This window comes from Coffea arabica, chromosome 7e (genome assembly GCF_036785885.1).
Source record: "Coffea arabica cultivar ET-39 chromosome 7e, Coffea Arabica ET-39 HiFi, whole genome shotgun sequence".
Lineage (NCBI taxonomy): Eukaryota > Viridiplantae > Streptophyta > Magnoliopsida > Gentianales > Rubiaceae > Coffea > Coffea arabica.
Window position 1 is genome coordinate 3,390,412 of NC_092323.1, and position 21,731 is coordinate 3,412,142.

General features: G+C 35.4%; 3 protein-coding genes across 4 annotated transcripts; all 3 read left to right on the plus strand.

Moving 5' to 3' along the window:
- LOC113699124 (V-type proton ATPase subunit d2) lies at window positions 1-3,703 on the plus strand. Its single transcript, XM_027219244.2, has 10 exons — window positions 1-449; window positions 1,299-1,419; window positions 1,662-1,769; window positions 1,845-1,947; window positions 2,405-2,485; window positions 2,581-2,666; window positions 2,779-2,838; window positions 2,932-2,980; window positions 3,076-3,210; window positions 3,388-3,703. The coding sequence occupies exons 1-10, from the start codon at window positions 269-271 to the stop codon at window positions 3,517-3,519; spliced, it is 1,056 nt and encodes a 351-aa protein (XP_027075045.1). The 5' UTR covers window positions 1-268; the 3' UTR covers window positions 3,520-3,703.
- A 2,891-nt stretch (window positions 3,704-6,594) lies between these two features.
- On the plus strand, window positions 6,595-10,578 carry LOC140004059 (plant cysteine oxidase 2-like). Its single transcript, XM_072059584.1, has 5 exons — window positions 6,595-7,363; window positions 8,599-8,717; window positions 8,830-8,992; window positions 9,422-9,640; window positions 10,167-10,578. Exons 1-5 carry the CDS (start codon window positions 7,171-7,173, stop codon window positions 10,292-10,294), a joined length of 822 nt encoding a protein of 273 aa, XP_071915685.1. The 5' UTR covers window positions 6,595-7,170; the 3' UTR covers window positions 10,295-10,578.
- A 7,676-nt stretch (window positions 10,579-18,254) lies between these two features.
- Window positions 18,255-21,310, plus strand: LOC140011205 (WRKY transcription factor 72A-like). 2 transcript variants are annotated; one of them, XM_072059902.1, is made up of 4 exons: window positions 18,255-18,412; window positions 19,336-19,881; window positions 19,975-20,088; window positions 20,239-21,310. In XM_072059902.1, the coding sequence occupies exons 1-4, from the start codon at window positions 18,341-18,343 to the stop codon at window positions 21,130-21,132; spliced, it is 1,626 nt and encodes a 541-aa protein (XP_071916003.1). In that variant the 5' UTR covers window positions 18,255-18,340; the 3' UTR covers window positions 21,133-21,310. The 2 variants fall into 2 exon arrangements, with proteins under 2 accessions (XP_071916003.1, XP_071916004.1); XM_072059903.1 differs by having other exon boundaries at window positions 19,975-20,076.
- The last annotated feature ends 421 nt before the right edge of the window (window positions 21,311-21,731 follow it).

A 21,731-nucleotide genomic window follows, 5' to 3' on the forward strand; every position in this document is an offset into this window, starting at 1 on the left:
GAGTGACGCCGATGAAATGTGGAAGTTGATCTCCCTTTCCATGGTAATTGATACCTGAGTTGAGCTGACACGACACGATTTATAATTACATTTACTTTACTCCTTCCCTCGGACAGGTTGCTTCCAACAGATACCTGTCGCTTGCTAATTGAGTAGTGATCGTTAGGGTTCTCCAGAAGGGGGGAGTCGCTTTCTCTCTCGCATATCCATCGATTTCCCAAATTATTGTCCAGATCTATTGCTGAATTCCCCAAATAGAATTCCCAAAATGTATGGATTTGAAGCTTTAACGTTCAACATTCACAGCGGTTATCTGGAGGCAATCGTCAGGGGCCACAGATCCGGACTGCTCACTGCTGCCGATTACAACAATCTCTGCCAGTGCGAGACCCTAGACGACATCAAGATGCACCTCTCCGCCACCGAATACGGCCCTTATCTGCAAAACGGTTCGTTTTTTTTTTGTTTTTTGTTTTTTTTTACCTTGTCAATGCCTTTGGGTTTTGCCTTCTTTATTTCAACGCTAACGGAGATTACAGATACTCGTACCTGTATGGTTCTTTGGTTTTTGTAATTGAATTGGATTATAGTTTTATATCGTCGGCTTTAATATGTTTATTTTTGTGCAATATTGATACTTTGTTAATAGCTTGTTAATTTATTCTGATTCAGCGCGAAAGCAAGAAATTGAGCAGAATTCTACTCCCTTTTTTTTTTTTTTGGGCCGAAGTAAGTTACTCGGATTGATGCTAATGTGCATTTTTATGCTTGCTTAAGGTGCTATGAATGCAGATCAACATAACGGTGTGACCATCGCATTACAAATGCAATGCTCTAACCTCTGAGCTAAGCGGGCTCATATAATATCCATTTTATATGGATAGGAATTCCATAAACTATTAGAATCTTAGTTAGTAACTATTACTTCTTATCTATTCATAATCAATATGGATCTAGAAAAGAATAAAATAGAATTTCAAATAAATTATTGAATATTATGGAGCACAACGATTAATATAGCGATTAGAATTTCGGTTTTTGTATGAACACTGATCCCAGTTCTAGTGATAGATATTAATGGAACACCTTTGTTGTTAAGCCGGAATACTAATGGATTAGTTAGCAATTGAACTTAGACGTGCATGTGCATGCTTGCTGGTGCACATTTTGCTTGATGTTTGATGGATCAGCTTTGTCCTTTTTCCTGCAGGATCTGTCTAGTTGAGGGAATAAAATAAAACACGATATGAAATTTAATTTTGGATTGTTAATCGTGCATTTCTTTTTCGAATTTGCAGAGCCATCGCCTTTACATACGACTACAATTGTGGAGAAGTGTACTCTTAAATTGGTTGACGAGTATAAGCACATGCTGAGCCAAGCTACAGAACCCTTGTCAACCTTTTTGCAGTATATCACGTATGGGGATTTTCAGATGTTCTTCTGTTCATTTGGGTTATTTGAATTTTGTGTAATGCAATCAATCATAATGCTTTGCTGTATTTGGTTTGCTTTTATAGTGGATTGGAAGAATCTGCTTAACAAGCCATATCTCAAAAAATAACAGTGGCATACCTGGGATAGAATCTTAACACATTATTTTCTGGAATAGTAATTTATTCTCTTGCTTGCGGCGGAAATAACACTTGCTTATTTTTCAGATACGGCCATATGATCGATAATGTTGTCCTAATTGTAACTGGAACATTGCATGAGAGAGACGTTCATGAATTGTTGGAGAAATGCCATCCGTTGGGAATGTTCGACAGGTAAAGTATCTTGTCGCGTCTTTTCGGTTACTTTGATTGTCAGTAAGGCTAACATTTAGTCTTTTGTTTACATAGTATTGCAACACTGGCAGTCGCACAGAATATGAGGGAGCTTTATAGACTGGTGCTTGTAGACACTCCCCTTGCTCCTTACTTTTCCGAATGCATTACTTCTGAGGTACTGATTGTGAAACATTTTTGCTTATATTCTATTATACAAGTGAAATGTATTGCTTTAACTACTAGGCTCTTTTCATTTCTAGAATATGAATTCTGGAAATTATGCAGTTCCTTGTGCAGAATCTGTATTTTTACACCTTTTTAAGACTTAAAAATGTTGAATCTAGCACTTTGGCCTGTACATGGGTTGATGGTGCCCTGTTGTTTCTTGATATGACGGATTGATTGTAAAGGGATATGATTCATGTTGTACATGCCTGTGAACTGCAAAGGAATGACACTTGACTCACAGTTCCTGTTTGCACAGTTGGTAATCTATCAGAGCAAGTGTGAAGATGAATTTTTTCATCCTGCATAAGCTATCTTATCTCATTTATGAGGAAGTGTCATCGCGTGCAATACATTTAATGTTGTCCTTCTAGTTCATGATTGATGAGGCTTAATTTTATATTTAGGACTTGGACGACATGAACATTGAAATCATGAGGAATACCCTCTACAAGGCATACCTTGAGGACTTCTATGATTTTTGCCAGGTAAAGACAAATGTTTCAAAAATTTTCCTTGTATTAGATTTTGAAGAAGTATGTCATGCTGCAATAGTTTACTAGCATGTGAAAATGTTAAGTAGAAACTTGGAGGTGCCACTGCAGAGATAATGTCTGACCTGCTTGCCTTTGAGGCTGATCGCCGAGCAGTTAATATCACCATCAATAGGTTGGTTTAACTTCCTTGAGTTTTATATTTGCAATCTGTTTTTGAGTTATACTCTTGACTAGATTCTGCATGGCACTTGTGCTGCTATCTTATGTTCTTTTCTTTTTTGCAGCATTGGGACTGAGCTTACTCGAGATGATCGTAGAAAATTATATTCCAATTTTGGCTTGCTGTAAGTTGTTTGACTAATGCCTTGCATCTTTTGGGATCTTATTATGCATTTTCCTCTCTATTTTTACCCTGATTTGTTGCCTTTGTCCAACAGTTACCCTTATGGCCATGAGGAACTTGCTGTTTGTGAGGATATAGATCAGGTACTCTCCAAGGGTTTTATTCAACAAATATATCACCTATTCATTCACTTGTTTTTTTCTTCATGGTGTTTCTTTTTGTCCCCTTGCATTTGTAGGTTCGTGGTGTCATGGAGAAGTACCCTCCTTATCAAACAATTTTTGCCAAGTTATCTTATGGGGAGAGCCAGATGCTTGACAAGGCATTTTATGAAGAGGAGGTGAAACGACTTTGCTTAGCATTTGAGCAACAGGTTAGTTTTCAAGATGAGAGCAGAGTGTTCAACTTATTTTGATTTCTTTCAACTGTAATAGCTTAATGATGATATCCACATTTGTTGTTGCTGTAGTAGATATCTTTATGGATGGCCATAATTTTGTCTGTAGTTCCTTGGTTGATTAATTTTAACTGTTTAACGTTGGTTTTGTAGTTCCATTATGGTGTATTCTTTGCATACATGAGGTTGAGGGAGCAGGAGATCAGAAATTTGATGTGGATATCTGAATGCGTGGCTCAGAATCAGAAGTCTAGAGTGCATGATAGTGTTGTTTTCATCTTTTAGTTGATTTACAACTATTTTTGGAGCCTTACATTTTATGTATATTCAGTTCCCAGTTGGTCCCTTGATAAATTATGAGATGGTGTCCTGCACTTGGTCGATTTCAAATAAGCTGTGATGTGGGCTTGATCTGTTAACTCTGATTGGAGAAATCTTGTACCAATATATCCTAGTAAAGATTCTTCTATGTATGATTCCCCAAGGTACCCTTGATTTACAGGTTTTATGAGGCTTTTTTCCTCGCAGAGAAAAAAAAAAAAAAAACTTCGTGAGTTTCTTCTTTTGCCTAGGCGTGTTTCTTTGGTTCTTGGAAAGGCGGCTTCATGCATGTACTGGACAAGTACTATTTCCAGGAGTTTTTGTGTTTCTTTTTGGCAATAGTCAGTTTTTGTGTTTCTTTGGAGCTGATTTGCGATCTATCCCACCCTGACCTAGTTTTCGACAGGCTGTAGGCACAAGTCCTGATGCCCTCAAGGCAAGAGGTTGGACCACAGGGAATTACCTTTCTTTTGTGACTTAGGCTCTCTAATCTATACATTAAAAGAATTCGGTTAAACTGCGATTGTGTTTCGATTTTAATATGTCATCGGAAATCCTGACGTTGGATGCACGCATTAGTTGCTGTCAAGGTTCTATTGGCTCTTTCCATATAGGAAGAAAAGTGTACTCTCCCCTACATTCTACAAGAACCATGATTCTCGTGCTTTGATTGATTTGTCTCTGTTTGCTATCGTAATGCATCAAGGTAACTAGGACAGCCGGATACTTTTTCTTAAAAGCAAAGATCAGAACAAATTTTAGGACTGATCTAATATTATGAAAATATAGCAGCATTTTTATACGTAGGGAAAAAATTAGGGTGAAAGGTCATTGGAATACCATATAAATTTTTGGATTAACGGACGCGGATCTAAATAAAGAAGGGGATAATTGCAGAAACCTACCTTCCTTGAGGTTTTTAATAATTTCATTTAGCTCTCTCAATATTTTAAAAGTTACACGTACTTTCCTTGTCATTTAAAATGATAATACTACTCTTAAATATTTTAATAAAATTCTCTTGTTTGGTATGTTTATATTTAGACTGACATTTAAAATTAGTTTTTCATTCTTTTTCCTTCTTATTCTTTTTTTTTATTTTTTTGTTAATAAAACTATAGAATTACCACTATTACCTCTAGTTTTTATTGTTACCAAATATCAAATTAGTGATTTTTTTATGAGTTAACTTATATGTAATCCAATATTTTTGTTGATCTTTGTTTTCCATTTTTTGATATTAAAATTAACAATAAATGAAATAGAAATGGCCTGAAATCATTACTAAATTATGATAATTCTGCTACTCAAAAAATTTATAAATTCTAAATAAATTATTTCAACATTTTTTTTGTATCTTATAAATCTAAATTTATAATAAAATACCAATAAAATTATCATATCATAGTGATAAAATTATTATTAGAGTTGTTTATCAAATAATAAGTATGAACATGAAAAATTTAGCTCCTTTTTCTTATAATTATACTAGATAATCTTATAATTGTATATGAAAATAAATTAAAACTCATAATACAAGAGCATTTTTAGGTATTCATTTAAAAATTTGACTAAGTCAATATTATTTTAAGATTTTGTTACTAAAACTATCAAATCAAGAGAGGTCGGTGTAATTTTTTAAACTTTAAGGAAGTTCAATGAAATTATCAAAAATCTCAGGGGGGTTTCTGAAATTATCCCATAAAGAAGATGCGTAATTTGGTTATGCCACATTGATTTGGTGATTTGACATATCATGGACATGTGAGGTTCGTCATATTTTGCTCTTCATATCGCAGGATTTACTAAAGTACGAATAGTTAATAAATAAAGTATTTATGCATTGCAAAAACATATTCAACTTCTGTCAATGGCTTCAAATATTTGGACATGACCGTATGGGCGCTTATATAACAGAATATATTATGCCATTGGCAAACGCCAGCGCATTTGCTTGGCGGTTCGGTTGGGTGTTAGGGTTCGACGTGCTACTTGTCAAACGTGTCATGCTCTTGAAAGGGGAGTTTTCATCGTTGCCACCTTCCTTTTATTCCCATCCCATTGGGATGGATTTTTTGCTGGTCAGTTGTGGTAACAAAGTAAATACCTAATGAAAAATCATTTTTCGGTGATTGCGAAATATGATAGGAAACTCTTTATTAGAGTATTTATGCAGTGTAATTAATTGTTGTTACGCTGCTAATGCAAATAAAATGAGTGTATTATTTAAAATAATTACTGTAGTACTTTCTGGAATGTGATATATGTGAGATCAAAAAAATAATTAAAAATATTAAAAAAATAAATTTAAAAAAATGTGTTTATAATGCAAGCAAAATATTATTTAAAATAATTTAATAATCCAAACACACTCAATATTTCATACAAGCGGTATGACATATATAAATTGATAATTTACGATCCAAACACACTTTTCACACTTTTGCTTTTAACGTGACATTGATAATGTAACAAGAATCAATCAAATTAATATTATCGATAAGATTGACATTATTATTAATTTCTTTAAAAGCTTCAACGATTCATTATTGTAATGTTATCTATGACGGAGACTGCTTTATGAACGGATATCCAGTCGGTATTTAACCTAGTATATGAATGTAAATACTAATAATCATAAATAGTTTGTTTTAGTATCTAAACTACTCCCATCTTAATGACTAATGAGTTCCTAATGAGCACTGGAGACCCTTTGTGAAAAGAAACGGTGGAATCTAATTAGCAAGACAGACTAAAGTCACTAAACAAAATATTACTACTATTTAAATAAAATAAAAAAAAAAAAGTTTGTTGGTAAGGCGCACGTTGACACAAATAACACACATTATTAACACCTCAATAAGTGCAGGTTGTTGAACGGTTTTGTAGCATGATCCAAGGAGAGGGGCAATGAGGCGGTACGAAGATGAGGCTGTGATGTAAAATGCTAAAAATGCAGGGGGCAAAAGTGTGATTACAGTAAAATGGGAGTAAGACGAAACAAGAAAGATAAAAAGCATATAGTAGTAAAATAAAAGAATTCCGCTATCGGAACAGCCCACTGGAATACGAGGGATGGCCCGTGGTTTTCCCCTCCCTTCTCTTGAAACCAACTGTTTTCGTAGCAGAACAAGTATACCACCTCGCCTTCCACTCTTCCCATTTAAAGGTCCACCTCATCCCGTGCCAACCCGTCTCTCTCCCTACCCCGTCCGTCCGTCCGTCGTCATCATCAACAATCCATATCCAAAAACTAACAACATTAAATCACAGAGATCCAATATTTCACATCTCTTGTCTTCTTTTACCGCCTCAAAGGTTTCTTTTTGGACACAGGAAACAGCAAAAACAACGCCACGCTGGGATATATATTATCGGTGTTGCCCAAATACCATCAGCCCGTACAGAAGCATCCCAAAACCCAAAAAAAAGTTCTGTTTCGTCGTCGTTGTTGTAGGTTTTTTACTCCTATCTATGTTTGTATCCCCAGTTTCAGGTCCCAAGAGTTTCTCTTGAATACCAGATCACAGTTTTCTTTAATTTACCTGAGCCCCAAAAGTTGAATTTTTTTTTTCTTCATAAATTGGGGTTGAAGGGTAGTTGACTGACATACAAATGGGGATCGAGAGAAATGTAAGCAAACCAAAAGGTAAAGTGTACGGCGAGTCTAAGAAGAATAGGCGAAAGCAGAAGAAAACAACAGTAGTGGTTCAGAAGCTTTATGAAACTTGCAAGGAAGTATTTTCCGATTGTGGCCCTGGTGTTGTACCTTCACCCGATAAAGTTGAACGGCTTAAGGTTGTTTTAGGTATGATCATCTCTTTGTTCAGGTTCCGTATTCCAGTTTGTGTTTTGTGATCCTTTTCTTTTCCGGGTTGTTTGTTGTTAGTAGCAAAAAAAAAAAAAAAAAATTTTTTTGGCTTAGTAGCTAATGTTCTAGTATTATTGTAGTAGTATTATTATTTTTTATGCAATTCAGCGAGGCATAACCTTTTCAGCATAATGTACTTGTGTCTGATAATGTACTGTAGTCATTTCTTGTTCCCTCACTGGCAGTGTGGTTAATGACATTTTGATTTATTTTCAGGTTTACTTTCCCCATATTCATATTGAATCATGATTCCTGTTATTGGAAAGTCGGCAGATATTTGTCCTTGTGTGCTTTTCTGGTAGTCTGTTGCCTTTCCACTTTAACATTGTATCGACCCGAGGTTCATTTAGTACAAAAATCTTTACAAAGTACTTGCACACTCTAATTTTGTGTCCGATAGCTTTTATGAATGACGTGTTTGTGTTTCACTGTGTGTTTCATTTGATCAAAAGTTGTCCCAGTTCCGCTTTTCCCTGCAAAATTGGTACCGGTTTCTGTTTACTCATTAACATTTGCCCCAGTTCTAATTCCTGTGATTGGTCTAATTAAAAAGGCCAACAGATTTTTCAAGAAACACTTTCACCATAAAGAGATCCTTATGGAAAGTTTTCGGTTTAAAATTTTGATGTTCGAATTGTCTGTTGGGTTGCACTGTTTAAGAAATTCTCGTCTGATCTTAGTTAAGATGCAAATGGATCCTCGTGCCTTTACAAAGTTGAGTTAATTTTGGTAAGATTGTAACAGAAGTTTAATGTTCACCTGGGGTCAAATGTGGACTTGTTAATAACTGAAACCCTTGCCGTTCTGTTGGAATTTGTGACATGGCCAGCCCGGGCAAACCTGGAGTGGAAAAAACAAAAGTCCGGAAACAAATTTTTTTTTAAAATATTATTTTGCTTGCATTATAAGCACTTTTTTTCAATTACATTTTTTTTTATCTCTCTCATATCACAAAAAAAAAATGCTACTACATACACGTTTCCTTACTGTTTCCCCTCCCTTTTTCTTTTTTTTTTTTTGTTTTTGGGGGGCGGGGGAAGGGGCTGTAGGCTGATGTTTTCTTTCATTACGGTGGTCTTGAATTTACCGCAACAAGGCAACAACATCCAAAAAAAATATTGCTGAAGAATGCACATTCCTTTGCTCTGATAATCTTGTTTGTATGCATGCAGATAGCATGACTGAAGTAGATGTAGGCCTGAGGCCAGATATGACATTTTTCAAAGCAACAACTGGCGGAGAAATCCCCAGAATCACGTATTTACACCTCTATGCATGCGAAAAGTTCTCGGTATGTTGTTGTTCATGTTCATGACATGTTACTGGATTAGATTATTTGAAACTGGTTTGCTTCTTATGCCTTGAATTTTGGCTTTGCAACCTTATATATTCATTTTTTGCAGATTGGAATCTTCTGTTTGCCGCCCACGGGTGTCATCCCGCTTCATAATCATCCTGGAATGACAGTTTTTAGCAAGCTTCTTTTCGGAACCATGCACATCAAGTCATATGACTGGGTGGGTAACGGACCTGATGCCATGGCTCTGAATGCTGATCCATTAGAAGGTATGTCTTCTCTGAAGCTGGATGTTATTTTATTTGATTTATTTCTCATTGCTTCTTTTGTCTTTTGGTTGAAGTTGGAACTATTTTTCTGCTTGTAACGTAACTGGTGTAAAAGATTTTGATGCTGCTTTTGATGTTGATAGTGCTGAAATTAGATGTTTCGTGCTTGCACTGCATCGAACATACATTTAGGAATAGATAAAAACAGCGAGTGGATCCGTTTTGCCTTCTGACATTGGTTGCTCCTAATAAACGTTGTCCTTGTCTTTGAGTAGCTAGAACCCTACGTGCGGTCCCTGCTAAATAATTTTTTTTTTGGTATGACATGTTAAACGTGTGTAAATAGTAGCCAGGTGCAATATTTTTATTTAGCCAACTTGTTCTGCTAAAAGCTTTAGTGGATGGCTCATGCTTCATGAGGTTATGCAGAGCATCCATCAAGAGTACGGTTGGCGAAAGTGAAGGTCGACTCTGAGTTTACTGCTCCATGCAACACTTCGATTCTGTACCCTGCTGATGGCGGAAACATGCATTGCTTCAAAGCGAGGACTCCATGTGCGGTACTTGATGTGCTTGGACCGCCATATTGTGATCCCGAGGGCCGCCACTGTCAATACTACATGGACTTCCCATTCACAAGGTTCTCAGGTTAGGGGTCATGCATTGCACGTGATTTTAGATTGTTGCTCAATTTTTACTCGTTGACTTACTTCTGCTGCTGTGATGCGCACTCTCTAGTTGTACATTGACTCGTTGTTAGGGGAAAAAAAAAAAAAATTAAGTTTTAATATATTGTTGGCTCCTCTCCTTATAAGTCGTAAAATTACATAGACGTGGGGGAAATTACATAGAAGATAGTTACTTTGAATGTACTTCTACCCTGATCTCCAGGCCTTTGCTTGCTGCTTTGCCTAAATTCTGCTGCTAGATAGTGCTACTTTTTGATGCAAGTATTATAAATTGTAATCATGGGATATTAATTTGTCTTGTTGGAATAAAGTGGCAAATTTTATAGTATTATTATTTGTTGTGGACTTTTTGAGTGTGTATGGTAAGAAGACAGATTTTGTACGATTGATTGTTAATGTGCAACGAACTTGAGAGTGAGTCTTTTATATTTATATAAGCAAAGCATTCATTCACGCACTGGTTCTTTTGATTTTGTGTGACTCAGTCGTCAACAGCATATCAGTGCCTGTGGAAGAGAGGGATGGGTATGCATGGCTTGAAGAGAGGGACAGACCTAAGGATGTAACTGTAGTTGGGGAAGTGTACAGCGGGCCAAAGATAGTGGAGAAGTGAGATGTCTGTCCCCAGTAGCATACTTTCTGACCGGTTGATCCATTGGAGCAGAGTGCAACATTTTGATGTGTACATACTAAGATAGAGAGCTTGAAAGAAAAAATGAAATGATTTTCCATAGTGCAGCACAAGGTAAGATTGTGGGAGTTCGTTCATCTGTTGTTAGTCAGTCAGTCAGTCAATGGTACTGATGAAAGACCACATCCTCTTTTTCATCTTTTAATTCTCTCCGTGTCTTCGAAATCTGACACTATTGCATATGAATTTTGAAGTATTTCCTTCAATCCTTAGCAGTTCTGATTTTAGAAGAAGAAAGATGATAACACGGAAATCGGCTGACGGATAAATAATATATTCCGAGCGCGTTCTGGTTTTTCTTTCTAGTTCTGATGCAGAAATACGTACGTAGTACTTGCGTATGAAAAGTCGGTCCCGTTTGTTTGGTACTAGCTCCTCGCCAACCTTTGCGCGACTTGCATCCCAAAGTCCCTCCCTGGTCCAGTTTCCAACTTGGCAAAATCTCACGGGATGCCATCTTCATTGGTTCCATTTTCTTGCTTTCTCCCGGTACCAACAAAGTCCTATTATTAATTATTATCCCCGCCTGTGGGACGTATTAATTGGCATAGCTCTCTCTTGTTCAAAGAACTTCGGTCTGTCAAGTTTTGATATCTTAGCATGAGGATGGTAATAGGGACAGACCCTTTGTCATTTGGTAACATCATGTTACTTTTTTTTTTTTGGGGCCTATTATATGTTTGGCGCAATTGATTTTCTTCTTCTCTTTATGGTAATATAAGGAAAATGTTAATTGTATTCAATTATTTATAGAATTAATCTTTGCTACACTGACAGTGCATACATTGTCAGTATTTGACGATTGACAACTATGCAAAATTTGAATTTGAAAATTCAACTTTTGCACATATGTCATGAATCCAACGATGATAGTATATACACCGTCAGGAGAGATTTACTCTTGTTTATAATGACACTTTCACTATCTCTTTTATCATTTAATCTAATAAATGAAAATTATATAATAAAAATGACAATAAAAAGGTATTATTTTAAAAAAGCGTAAAGTAGAATTAATAATATACTATTATGGTTAGATATATGATATATATATATATATATAATTTAAGTTTCAAATTCAAATTTGAATTACGTGATGAAAGTGTATATACTATTAATATATATAGAAAATTAATCCAATAATATATTGCAAATTTGCAAGTGCTTCGTGTTTTTGGCGTGATGGTGTTATATTGGACCCGTTAGATGAAGCCTAACATACCCGCATCTGGGCGAATTTCTCAGAATATTGCTAAAATTAAAAATCATCACAAAATTGGTGCTGTTTGATGGAGGGTTCTTGATTAGGGGTCGCCGCAACTCCGATATGCAATTTCAAGTAAAAATAAATTTTTTTATTTATTTTGGGTTGCTTCAGTTTCCTTTTTTTTTTAATTCCTTCAAATCATCGCTGCTCATTTGATTACGGCGAAGGTTTTTTTTTAATTTTTCTTGCATCGCTCATGAGATGAGCGGCAATAAGTTTTTTTTTTTATATTTTTAAAATTTTTTTCGCATCGCCGGGCGATGCAAAATCTTGTGATATATATTTCATATATGGAACAATTCCTATTCCTGTAAGGAAATGAGTTGTTTCAAATAATTGTTCCACAATGCAATTAGAGAAGGGGGAAACCTGGTGTACATATATTCAAGATGATTGAAGACGTGGTGCTTTTTCCATTCTGATTTATGTTATATCCTATTTGCCACGTTGAATGAATTATATGAAATGAGGATCTCAGGCTATGTATTACTTATTGCAGCCTTCATCTTATTCACTTGTGGAACCTGGAAATGATCACAAAACTAAGCATTGCCTTCAAGGCTGGGTTTACTCCTTAGTATGCCGCTTGCGTTTTATTAAAAAAAGAAAAAAGAATAAGGAGAAAAAAGGTATCGCCACTCATGAGTGGCGATGCCAAAAAAAAAAAATTTAATATGAAAATTTAAGTTAGTCAAAAAATTCTTCATGATTAAAAAAAATAAATAAATATGAAAAGAAATCTGCATTGTTAAATGCAGAATTTGTCATAACTTGGAAATCTTTTGAAAAATCTACTATTTTATATACCGATAAATGGGTTTTGTAATTTGGATAAAAGATTATTCAAAAACTCTTTTTTGAAATTAATATGTAATACTTTTCTCAAATATGATATATGAAAGATGAAAATACAGTCATAAAGGTGACACTTTTTCTGATGTGATATACAAAAGATGAAAATACAGTCATAAAAGTAACTAACAACGCATTTATATATAATAGAAAACTTTTTACAAAAAAATATATCGTATGTATAGTGCAAATCTTTCTTGTTTATCTGTTCACTTAACTATAATTATCTGGTACATAAGCTGGTCAAATTTATGATTAACAAGATATAACATTTATTTTTTCACATCATTGTGCGGGACATAGGGCTGGAACTGAACCAAGTAGCTCGGCTCGAGTTCGCGAGCTACTTGGTTAGCAGCTCGAGCTCGAGCTCGGTTGACCAAGCTCGATCTCGAGCTCGAGCTGCTCGTTAGAGCTATCGAGTCGAGTTCAATCTTGAAAATATGATACTCGACGAGCTCTATCGAGTTTTTTATAATATATATTTTATTTTTATTATTGTGAAATATCAATAATATCCTTTATTTAAAATTATATATAAAATATTAAATTTTATTATTTGAGCTTGATTAGGTTTGATTGAGCTCGAATAAACTCGATTGAACTTGATTTGAATTAATTACATTTAATTAAACTCGAGCTCGAGTTCCATAAATTGATGTCGAGCTCGAGCTTAGTTTTTTTGTCTCGAGTCAAGTTCGAGTAGTACTCGAGCTCGACTCGACTCGACAGCAGCCCTAGCGGGACAGTATGACTTGCATTTAACTTGCAAGTGTTTGATGTCACCTTGGAAGTCCTATTCCTGAATTTGTACTTTCTTTTGTTTGGCCTCTTTGGCAAATGAAATATATACCTCAATAAAAAAAATGAAGAAATATATACCACAAGATTTTGCATCGCGGCTGATGAAATATGTAGCACAAGATTTTGCATCGCCGCTCATGAGATGAGCGGTGATGCAAAAAAAAAATTAAAAATATAAAAAAACTTATTGCGGCTCATCTCATGAGCAGCGATGCAAAAAAAAATTTTAAAAAAAACCTTCGCCACTAATCAAATGAGCGGCGTTGGTATGAAGGAATTAAAAAAAAAGGAAACTGAAGCAACCCAAAATAAATGAAAATGAAAATTATTTTTACTTGAAACCGCACCTCGGAGTTGCAGCGACCCCTAATTAAGGACCCTCCACTGAATAGCACCAATTTTGTGACGATTTTTAATTTTAGCAATATTATGAGAAATTCACCCCGCATCTGGCAACCCCCTTTTTTTGTGTATGGCATGGGTTTTTTTGGGGGGGGGGGGGGGCTATGGGAACCGCTTATCTGGTACCCGATTCAAAGGCTAGACATCCCATATTCGCTATCTTGTACAAAGTTAACTAAGATGAACAGAACCATTGGGCCAATGGCTCAGTGGCCACCACGGAGGGGTTTAAGTCCCTCCTTGGGCTATAGGTGAGGGTTCAAATCTCACCTGTAGCGAAAAAAAATCTAAGGGTTGTGTCAGAGCACTCCCTTAGTCTAGTTAACCGAAAGTCTAGTATCCTTGTTCAGCCTTAGCTCAGTCCGAAGGTATTTATGTCGTGCCACCACATTATAAAGTTATAATTCATAAAAAATAGAAATTTAGAAAATAAAAAAAAAATATTTGTAAAGAAATACACTAGCACCAAAATTTAACTCTATATACTCAAAATTGATTTCTTATGAACTCTATATTTTTTTTTCTAACTGTTTTTTAACCCATGACCTATGCCTTTGAGGTGCAGTAATCATTATAAAAATCAACTCAAAAAAAAGGAGAAATCATACTCCCACTTTATCACAATCATAAAAAGTAAAAGATAAACAAAATTTATTTTATTTTAATTTACAAATGAAAAATTGCATAGTCATCCCAAAAGAGGATTTAGAGAGAATGTTGGATAAAGGGTTGAGACAAGAAATCGACTTTTTTTTTATATAATATTTTGAATTCCATTTATTTGATATGTGAATTACGTATCAAGTGAGGATTAATATAATTAATCTTCTTGCAATCACTAGGGGAGATAAGTAATATTTTTAAAACTTCAAAAGTGTTAAGTGATAGTAGGAGAAACCTCAACAGAGGTTTATGATATTATCCCTAAAAAGTGTGAGGGTAAGTGCTAGATATAGCCGATAAGAATATGCTTATGGGCATGAAAAATTAAGAGCCAGCTTGGATTGCATCTTTTGAAGAGTTTTTGGGGCCAAAAAAAAATTTACTATAGCACTTCTTCGTGATATGATATGATGTATGTAAGATAAAAAAATAATTAAAAATTATGTAAAAGAAATATTCTCAAAAAAGATAAAAAAAAAAATTAAAAATAACAATCAATCCAAACAAGGCCCGAAGCTTTTGTAATTGTCTTCTTCATGGATGGTCGTACTGGATCGTATGTGTTAGTTGCAGTTGAAAACTCGCATACGTGCGAATTCTAATTACTACTCGCTTCATTCGCTCATACACAGTCGTCGTGTACGGTATAAATAATACTACACTACTAGTCTACTACAGCTGCATAGCCATAGATTATAGGCATAGCAAAGCCATCTTCAACCTAAGTGGCTGAAATTTTGTCAACTAATATGCTTTGGTCAATGCTCTTAATCAGTCTTTACTTTGTTTTTAAATACTAAGTAATATGTTTTTCCAAGACGCTGCCAACCCTTCAAATAAAATAAATGCTCGAGCAAATACTAACCCTAATCTAACGTTAAAAACTACCACTACTACATACTAAGTAGTACTTAATTGCCCGATTATCTCATTCCTTTGACCTAAATCACTAAAATAAATCACAAGTTGGCCTCAAAGCCTCCACATATTCAGGTCAGTTATACAAAAGCTTGTCCGGATTGTCTGACAACGGCGGGGCCACCATCTTAGTCATATCCCTTGAATAGTTACTGGATACGCATTAGTAAATGCGGTACTGGAATGATTTAACAAAATTACAGGTCAAGAAAAGTAGCAATTAATAATATTAATATGATTTTTCCTTTAAATTTTTTTTTGGGGGCTAAGATGGAGGCAAAGGGACACATACAAGTCAAACTATGATAATTGCTGTAATTTTTCTTTAAGTGTAAAGAAAAAGTTTTTTTTTTTAAAAAAAAAAAAAAGAAAGAAAGAATTGAGCGGTAATGCCTGCTAACCCATTATCATTTATCAGCTGTTGAGTGTAGTAAATTGATTAATTTGGTGAGTTACACCCACCCGGATCATAACTTGGACTATATATTTTTTTTTGTAGTTGTTTGCCTAACGGAGCGGTTAATTAGCCTGCGTATGCATCACTTGAATTTTACGAAATCAGTAAAAAATCTGATTCTCAAGATTTCCACCGTCTAAAATAAAGCACTGGGTATATGATGAAAAAGCATTAAACATGTCATTTGGATGTCTTAAAACTTAGGATTAGAATCTATTTTCTGAATTAAATATTCTCATGTGTGTTTCTTCAACTACAAAAATCTTGTGGTCTACTGGTCTTGCTCTGGCATGCCAGTACCATATATTCAATATATATATATATATATATATATATATATATATATATATATATATAATTAATCTTCTATATACTGACAGTGTACATGCCTTCATCATTAGATGCATGAAATATAATCTAAATTTGAATTTAAAACTCAAATTTTACATATGTATCGTATATCCAATCGAGATAGTGTAAACACCGTCAATGCATATAAGATTTACTCACATATATATGGTTTCCTTCTTGTACCTGCAGGCGCTACATCTCTCTCAACTTGACCGCCGTTTGATTATCAAGGGTTTCAGTACAGTTCATCCATCTATTTTTCTTTTCAAAAAGTCTTAGCTGATGAGAGTCGCAAGTTCAAAGGATAAATTTACTACAACGGATCACCCTTTTTATTTTTTTATTTTTTAACTTTGGTTTGGGCGTTAGGGGTGGAAGAATTCGACATCTCCAAAGAAAGTACAGAAAGGAAAAGGAAAGAAAAGGAGACACCGGTGCCATTCAGTAGAATCAGTACGCCTACTGGCTGTAGTGTGAAAGAACAAAGTAGTCGGCTCTAGTGCAGTAGCTGTTGGCCTGTTGCTGTGGCGAAGGGTCCGATTCCCTAATCAATTCTTATCACTTTACATTCCAATATAATATCGTCGCAGTATGACAAAATGGTGACTATAGATCAAAAAAAAAAAAAAAAAAAGATATGCTGAAACGACAGACAATACAAGCATGATGATTTCTAAAAATCAAAGAACGAGCCATTTTTAGTCTATGTCTATAATATTAATTGTACGTCATCTAAAGTAGTAGGATTTTTCTTTTGTCTCATACCCTATTTGCCTTGGAGACATGGACCCTAGCTAGTTGGTCTTTGTAAACTAATCCGGTCATGGAAAGGAGAATACACTCTGATATCGGCCCAGAAAATAAAAAATCGTGGTTGGCAGATTAACACTTTCATGCTCACCAACGATAATGCATATGAGACTCGTTGATCCGTATAGTAGTGTTAAATTGTCAGATCCCAAGAGAAAGCAAGAAATCTTGAGGTCAAAAGACCCGAGTTAACGAAGTTTCTGTTTTCTTTTCTTTTCTTTTATAGGCTTGAGAGTTAAGAATCGTATGTTAGGAGGGTTGAACGTGCCTTCAAAATTTACTGTTCCTTGAGGGGTGTTTTCTTGGTAGTACTTAGAACTCGTTAACAAACCGCTCAGTTAATGCTTGACAGCATGAAAAATCTGCAATCATCGAAAACAAAACTAGAGTATGGTCGGCATTCGAGGTGATGATGACTGATGAGACACTCAAATTTCTCAAAAAAAGTCAGCACTATATCCACATGAAATATATCAGGGACAAGGATACATACACTAGCTTTAACATTACAGGTGCCCCCCAAGTTCAATTTCTGATTACTTTTTCTAAACAAGTTCTGGTTAGATGGAAGTCTATCTAGAATTAAATAATATCATGCTTGGCACTACCCTTTTCATTTCGTGAAAGGGTATTGCATGGATGGAAGTTCTTCTTCTTCTTCACCTTGTTTTGATTACGCTAGTTGTAGTTGCAGTACCATCCGCAACACACATCAAGGCTTCTGTCAACGAACTAATATACAGTTGCTATGTCAAAGTGTTATCAGTTCCACCTCCTGAAATACATTATTTTTTCCTTTCCTAGAGGAATTCGAATTTTTCTGACTGAAACCTAAAAAGTAGATGAGAATTGAGTATATTTTCAAGCAAATTTATCAGAACGAAATCTACTTGCCAGTACCGAGCCTGCGGAGCATAGAAGGTAGGATGCCTCCATGGTGCCCTGACTGGTTGAACAATAAAATCCTTAACATTAATTATACACCTCAGTTGATAATACAACATACTTGTATTACAATATTTGTTGACTACCGAACTTTTCGTTACATCTTTATGTAATGCATAGCTCATCTGTCATTAACGTTGAAGTTGAATTCTTCCTTCAAGTTCAATTTTTTTTAGTCTCTACTTGTTTAAATACTAGTACTAATTATCAGTAGTCTTTTTGCCATTTAAAAAACATACATGATCTATGCGGGCAGTTGACAAATTTTTTTTTTTTTTTTTGGAGTGTGTGTGGAAGGACGAGAGACTTAGATTTAATTCACATAAAATAAAGGTAATAGTTTCCAACCGACAGGCTATTTTAAAAGAAGAGATACCTGCAGAGATAGGAATTAATTCAAGAAAGGCTACAAAGAGAAGTTTCGTCGTCTAGCAACACAGAGTTAGGGAAGATTGAACATCTTCATCTATATATCTTTCTGGAGAGGTACGGTACTCCAATGGCAGAAGATAAGATAAGTGACGATTCTGTTAGCCATCATGCTGTGGAATGCAGTAAAGAAGCTTTCAAGGTAAACATGTCGAATTATTTATTTCTGTTTTTCATTTTATTATGTATTTCAAAAAATAAAAATAAAAAATAAAAAACAACACCTATAGTTCTTGGACTTGGAAGAAAAAAACCACGTACCCTACCGTTTTTGTTGTTTATTTTTATTTTATTTTCTTGTTCTTGTCATTTTATTCGTGGAAGATCAACTTTTCTCCATCATTCTTGAAAACGAGATGTACTGTGTGTTTTGAGTAGTATCTCACTAAACACTGGAATTTTATTCAAATTTCAACAGGAGTTTTCCACGATGAATATATAGCTTGTCAAGAATTACAGTTTTTTACATGAAGGATCAGGAGCGGATATATAGCAATATCCGATGGTTTTATGATAATGAATACTAGGATGTTCAAACCCGAGCTATCTTTCACTCTAGAGGCCACCACCTTAATGATCTTTACCATCGGATCAACGTTTGATTAGTTGTTTTATTGCAATATCTACAAGGAGAAAATGCCAAGATCCTGAGAATGATCAGTTTTTAAACTTTTGCAGCTAATTTAAGAACTAATGCCCTTTTTCAGTCAAATATTAAGATAGTTTCTCAAAAATAGGGGATTGATTCTTTCAAGAATAGTGTATTGGTCAGTAAGAAATCATGATCAACCAAAGTAATCACGATTGACCTATCAATTACCCCTGCAGCTATGGACATATATGTCATTTATCCCTAGGTCTTAGGTCGATTGCCTACTATCTAATACATGCATGTCCTAATCTAAGACCCTGTAGTTGTTGAATTCAAGCAAGTAGGCTGCCAGTCACTAGAAATTATAATTAGAATGCAAGATCTCCTACTAATGCAACCGGTAAGGGTTGACAAATTGATGGGATTATAAACGTTTTAATCTTATTAATTCTTTCGTAACTTTGCAATTTTAGGATGATGAATTTGAATCTGCAAAAGCAGAAATGAGTGAAGTCAGAGAAGAGAATGCCAGGCTAAAGACACTGCTGGAGAAAATAGAGAAGGACTACAAGTCCCTTCAAATGCGCTTTGTTGATATTTGTCAGCCAGAAGCCAATAAGAAAAGTGATCATGATCCACCTCGTTCAGGAAATGGACAAATTGAAGAACTTGAACTTGTATCTCTTTGTCTTGGAAGAAGTCCAAGTGACCCAAAGAAGAACAATAATGATAGCAGCAGCTCTTTCAAGAATAGAAAAGAGGATGAAAATTTGAAGGAAGGTCTTAAGCTTGGTTTAGACTTCAATTGTTTCCAAGACTGTAAATCAGATGCTATAGATCTCAGCACCGATCCAAGCCCTGACAACAGCGCATTAGAATCCAAAGAAGAGGAAGCTGCAGGAGAAACATGGCCACCCAGCAAAGTTCTGAAGGCAATGAGAAACGAAGATGACGATCTTTCTCAAGCTAGTATTAAGAGAGCTAGGGTTTCTGTCCGAGCAAGATGTGATACCCCTACTGTAAGCATTTTAATTACATCGTGCATTGTAGAGTCACTTTTGATACGTAAATATATGCACATTTTTTCTGATTTGAGGATCGATCTCCTGCAGATGAGTGATGGATGCCAATGGAGAAAGTACGGACAAAAGATTGCTAAGGGTAATCCTTGCCCTCGAGCATATTATCGTTGCACTGTTGCTCCTTCATGCCCGGTTAGGAAGCAGGTTATTTGATATGGCATAAAACAATTAGTTTTTAATTTGTCTTTTGGCAACAGATCTTTTATCATTGAATTAACATTTAGCATGTCTTCCCGTGTCAGTACCTTATCTGATATGTACAAGGTTCTCGTTGTCTAAGTAACTTCTTTTCAGGTGCAACGATGTGCTGAGGACATGTCCATATTGATTACTACCTATGAAGGAACCCATAACCATCCACTTCCAGTTTCAGCCACAGCCATGGCCTCAGCCACAGCCGCAGCAGCGTCCATGCTTCTATCCGGCTCTTCGAGTTCTGAACCTGGACTCGGACCAGCAGCTACGACTAACTTAAGAAGCAATCTACATGGCCTAAATGTTAACCTGTCCGACAACTCAAAATATCATCCATATTATCTGCCTAACTCTTCCTCATCTCCATTTCCCAGTATCACTCTGGACCTTACCACTAATCCATCCACTTCATCTGCTCAATTCAACATGTTCTCCTCCACCAGCCTTCAATCTAGACTTCCTTCAACAAGTTTGAGCTTCTCACCATCACAAACAAACGTCCCCCCAGCACTTTGGAGCAATAATAACCTCAATTATGGTGCAATATCCTATAACAAGAACCAAATGATTAGCACTTTATCATCTGGAAGAACGTCCCAAGAGCACCTCTACCAGCCATTCAAGCAGAAGAACTACCAAGCACCAGCCTCACAGCAGGCTTTGACAGAAACATTAACTAAAGCAATCACATCAGATCCTAGTTTCCGTTCAGTTATAGCAGCTGCAATTACAACAATGGTTGGTGGAGGTGGTGCAACTCCAGCAAACATTAAGGTGGAATATTTAGGCAAAAAGTTGAAGTGGGATGAGCAAATGACCGTCACCTCTTCTAATGGTTGCACATCAAGCTTTCTGAGCCAATCATCATCTTCAGCTTCGCAAAGTGTGAATTTGAGGAAGCAACGAACTCAGCCGGCATTTTCGGTATCCATTGGTGCTCCGTCCGCGACTCCTGTTGATGACATGGATCAAACCAACTCTGGAGAGCCATGATAGAAATTAGGGATAATTGCAGAAACCTCCCCCAAGGTTTTGGATAGTTTCAGTTACCACTCCTAAAGTTTTAAAAATGTCACTCATCTTTCTTATTTGGGATAATTGCAGAAACCTCCCTTGAGGATTTTCATAATATCACTTGACTCCTCTGAGATTTTTAAAATCTCATTTACCACACTTGGATTGATATTTCTTATAACATTTTAACCCATTTAGAGGAAATATAAGAAAGATAAAACTTTTATTCTAATACTACCCTTATGTTATCTTACTTTTGAAGTTTACAACAACAATAAAAACTGAAATAAGGTTGAATTTTCATAAGGTGTAAATTACTTGACTTAAACTATTTATTTTTGTTATATTAGAACCAAAGCAAAATTTATACCTTGAAAAATTCACACGTATGAAGAAATTATTTTAATTTTCAGTAGAACTTAAACTAGATCATGTATTAAAATATATTTCCTAAAAAAATCTTTTGACTTCCTTCTAACTGTCCATGAAAACATTCAAGGTGTCAATTACCCATAAAAATCTTTTTAAGTGATTAACTTCAACTAGATTTAATTTACCCACGTTCTTTGTTGTCCAAC

Excerpts from the sequence above, each read along its gene's own strand:
- LOC113699124 (XM_027219244.2), top strand. The coding sequence starts at position 269 with ATGTATGGATTTGAAGCTTTAACGTTCAACATTCACAGCGGTTATCTG. Across the intron at positions 1,770-1,844 it reads CCGTTGGGAATGTTCGACAG|TATTGCAACACTGGCAGTCG; the intron begins GTAAAGTATCTT and ends TTGTTTACATAG. Across the intron at positions 3,211-3,387 it reads GCTTAGCATTTGAGCAACAG|TTCCATTATGGTGTATTCTT; the intron begins GTTAGTTTTCAA and ends TTGGTTTTGTAG.
- LOC140004059 (XM_072059584.1), top strand. The coding sequence starts at position 7,171 with ATGGGGATCGAGAGAAATGTAAGCAAACCAAAAGGTAAAGTGTACGGC. Across the intron at positions 7,364-8,598 it reads ACGGCTTAAGGTTGTTTTAG|ATAGCATGACTGAAGTAGAT; the intron begins GTATGATCATCT and ends GTATGCATGCAG. Across the intron at positions 8,718-8,829 it reads ATGCATGCGAAAAGTTCTCG|ATTGGAATCTTCTGTTTGCC; the intron begins GTATGTTGTTGT and ends CATTTTTTGCAG.
- LOC140011205 (XM_072059902.1), top strand. The coding sequence starts at position 18,341 with ATGGCAGAAGATAAGATAAGTGACGATTCTGTTAGCCATCATGCTGTG. Across the intron at positions 18,413-19,335 it reads GCAGTAAAGAAGCTTTCAAG|GATGATGAATTTGAATCTGC; the intron begins GTAAACATGTCG and ends TTGCAATTTTAG. Across the intron at positions 19,882-19,974 it reads CAAGATGTGATACCCCTACT|ATGAGTGATGGATGCCAATG; the intron begins GTAAGCATTTTA and ends GATCTCCTGCAG.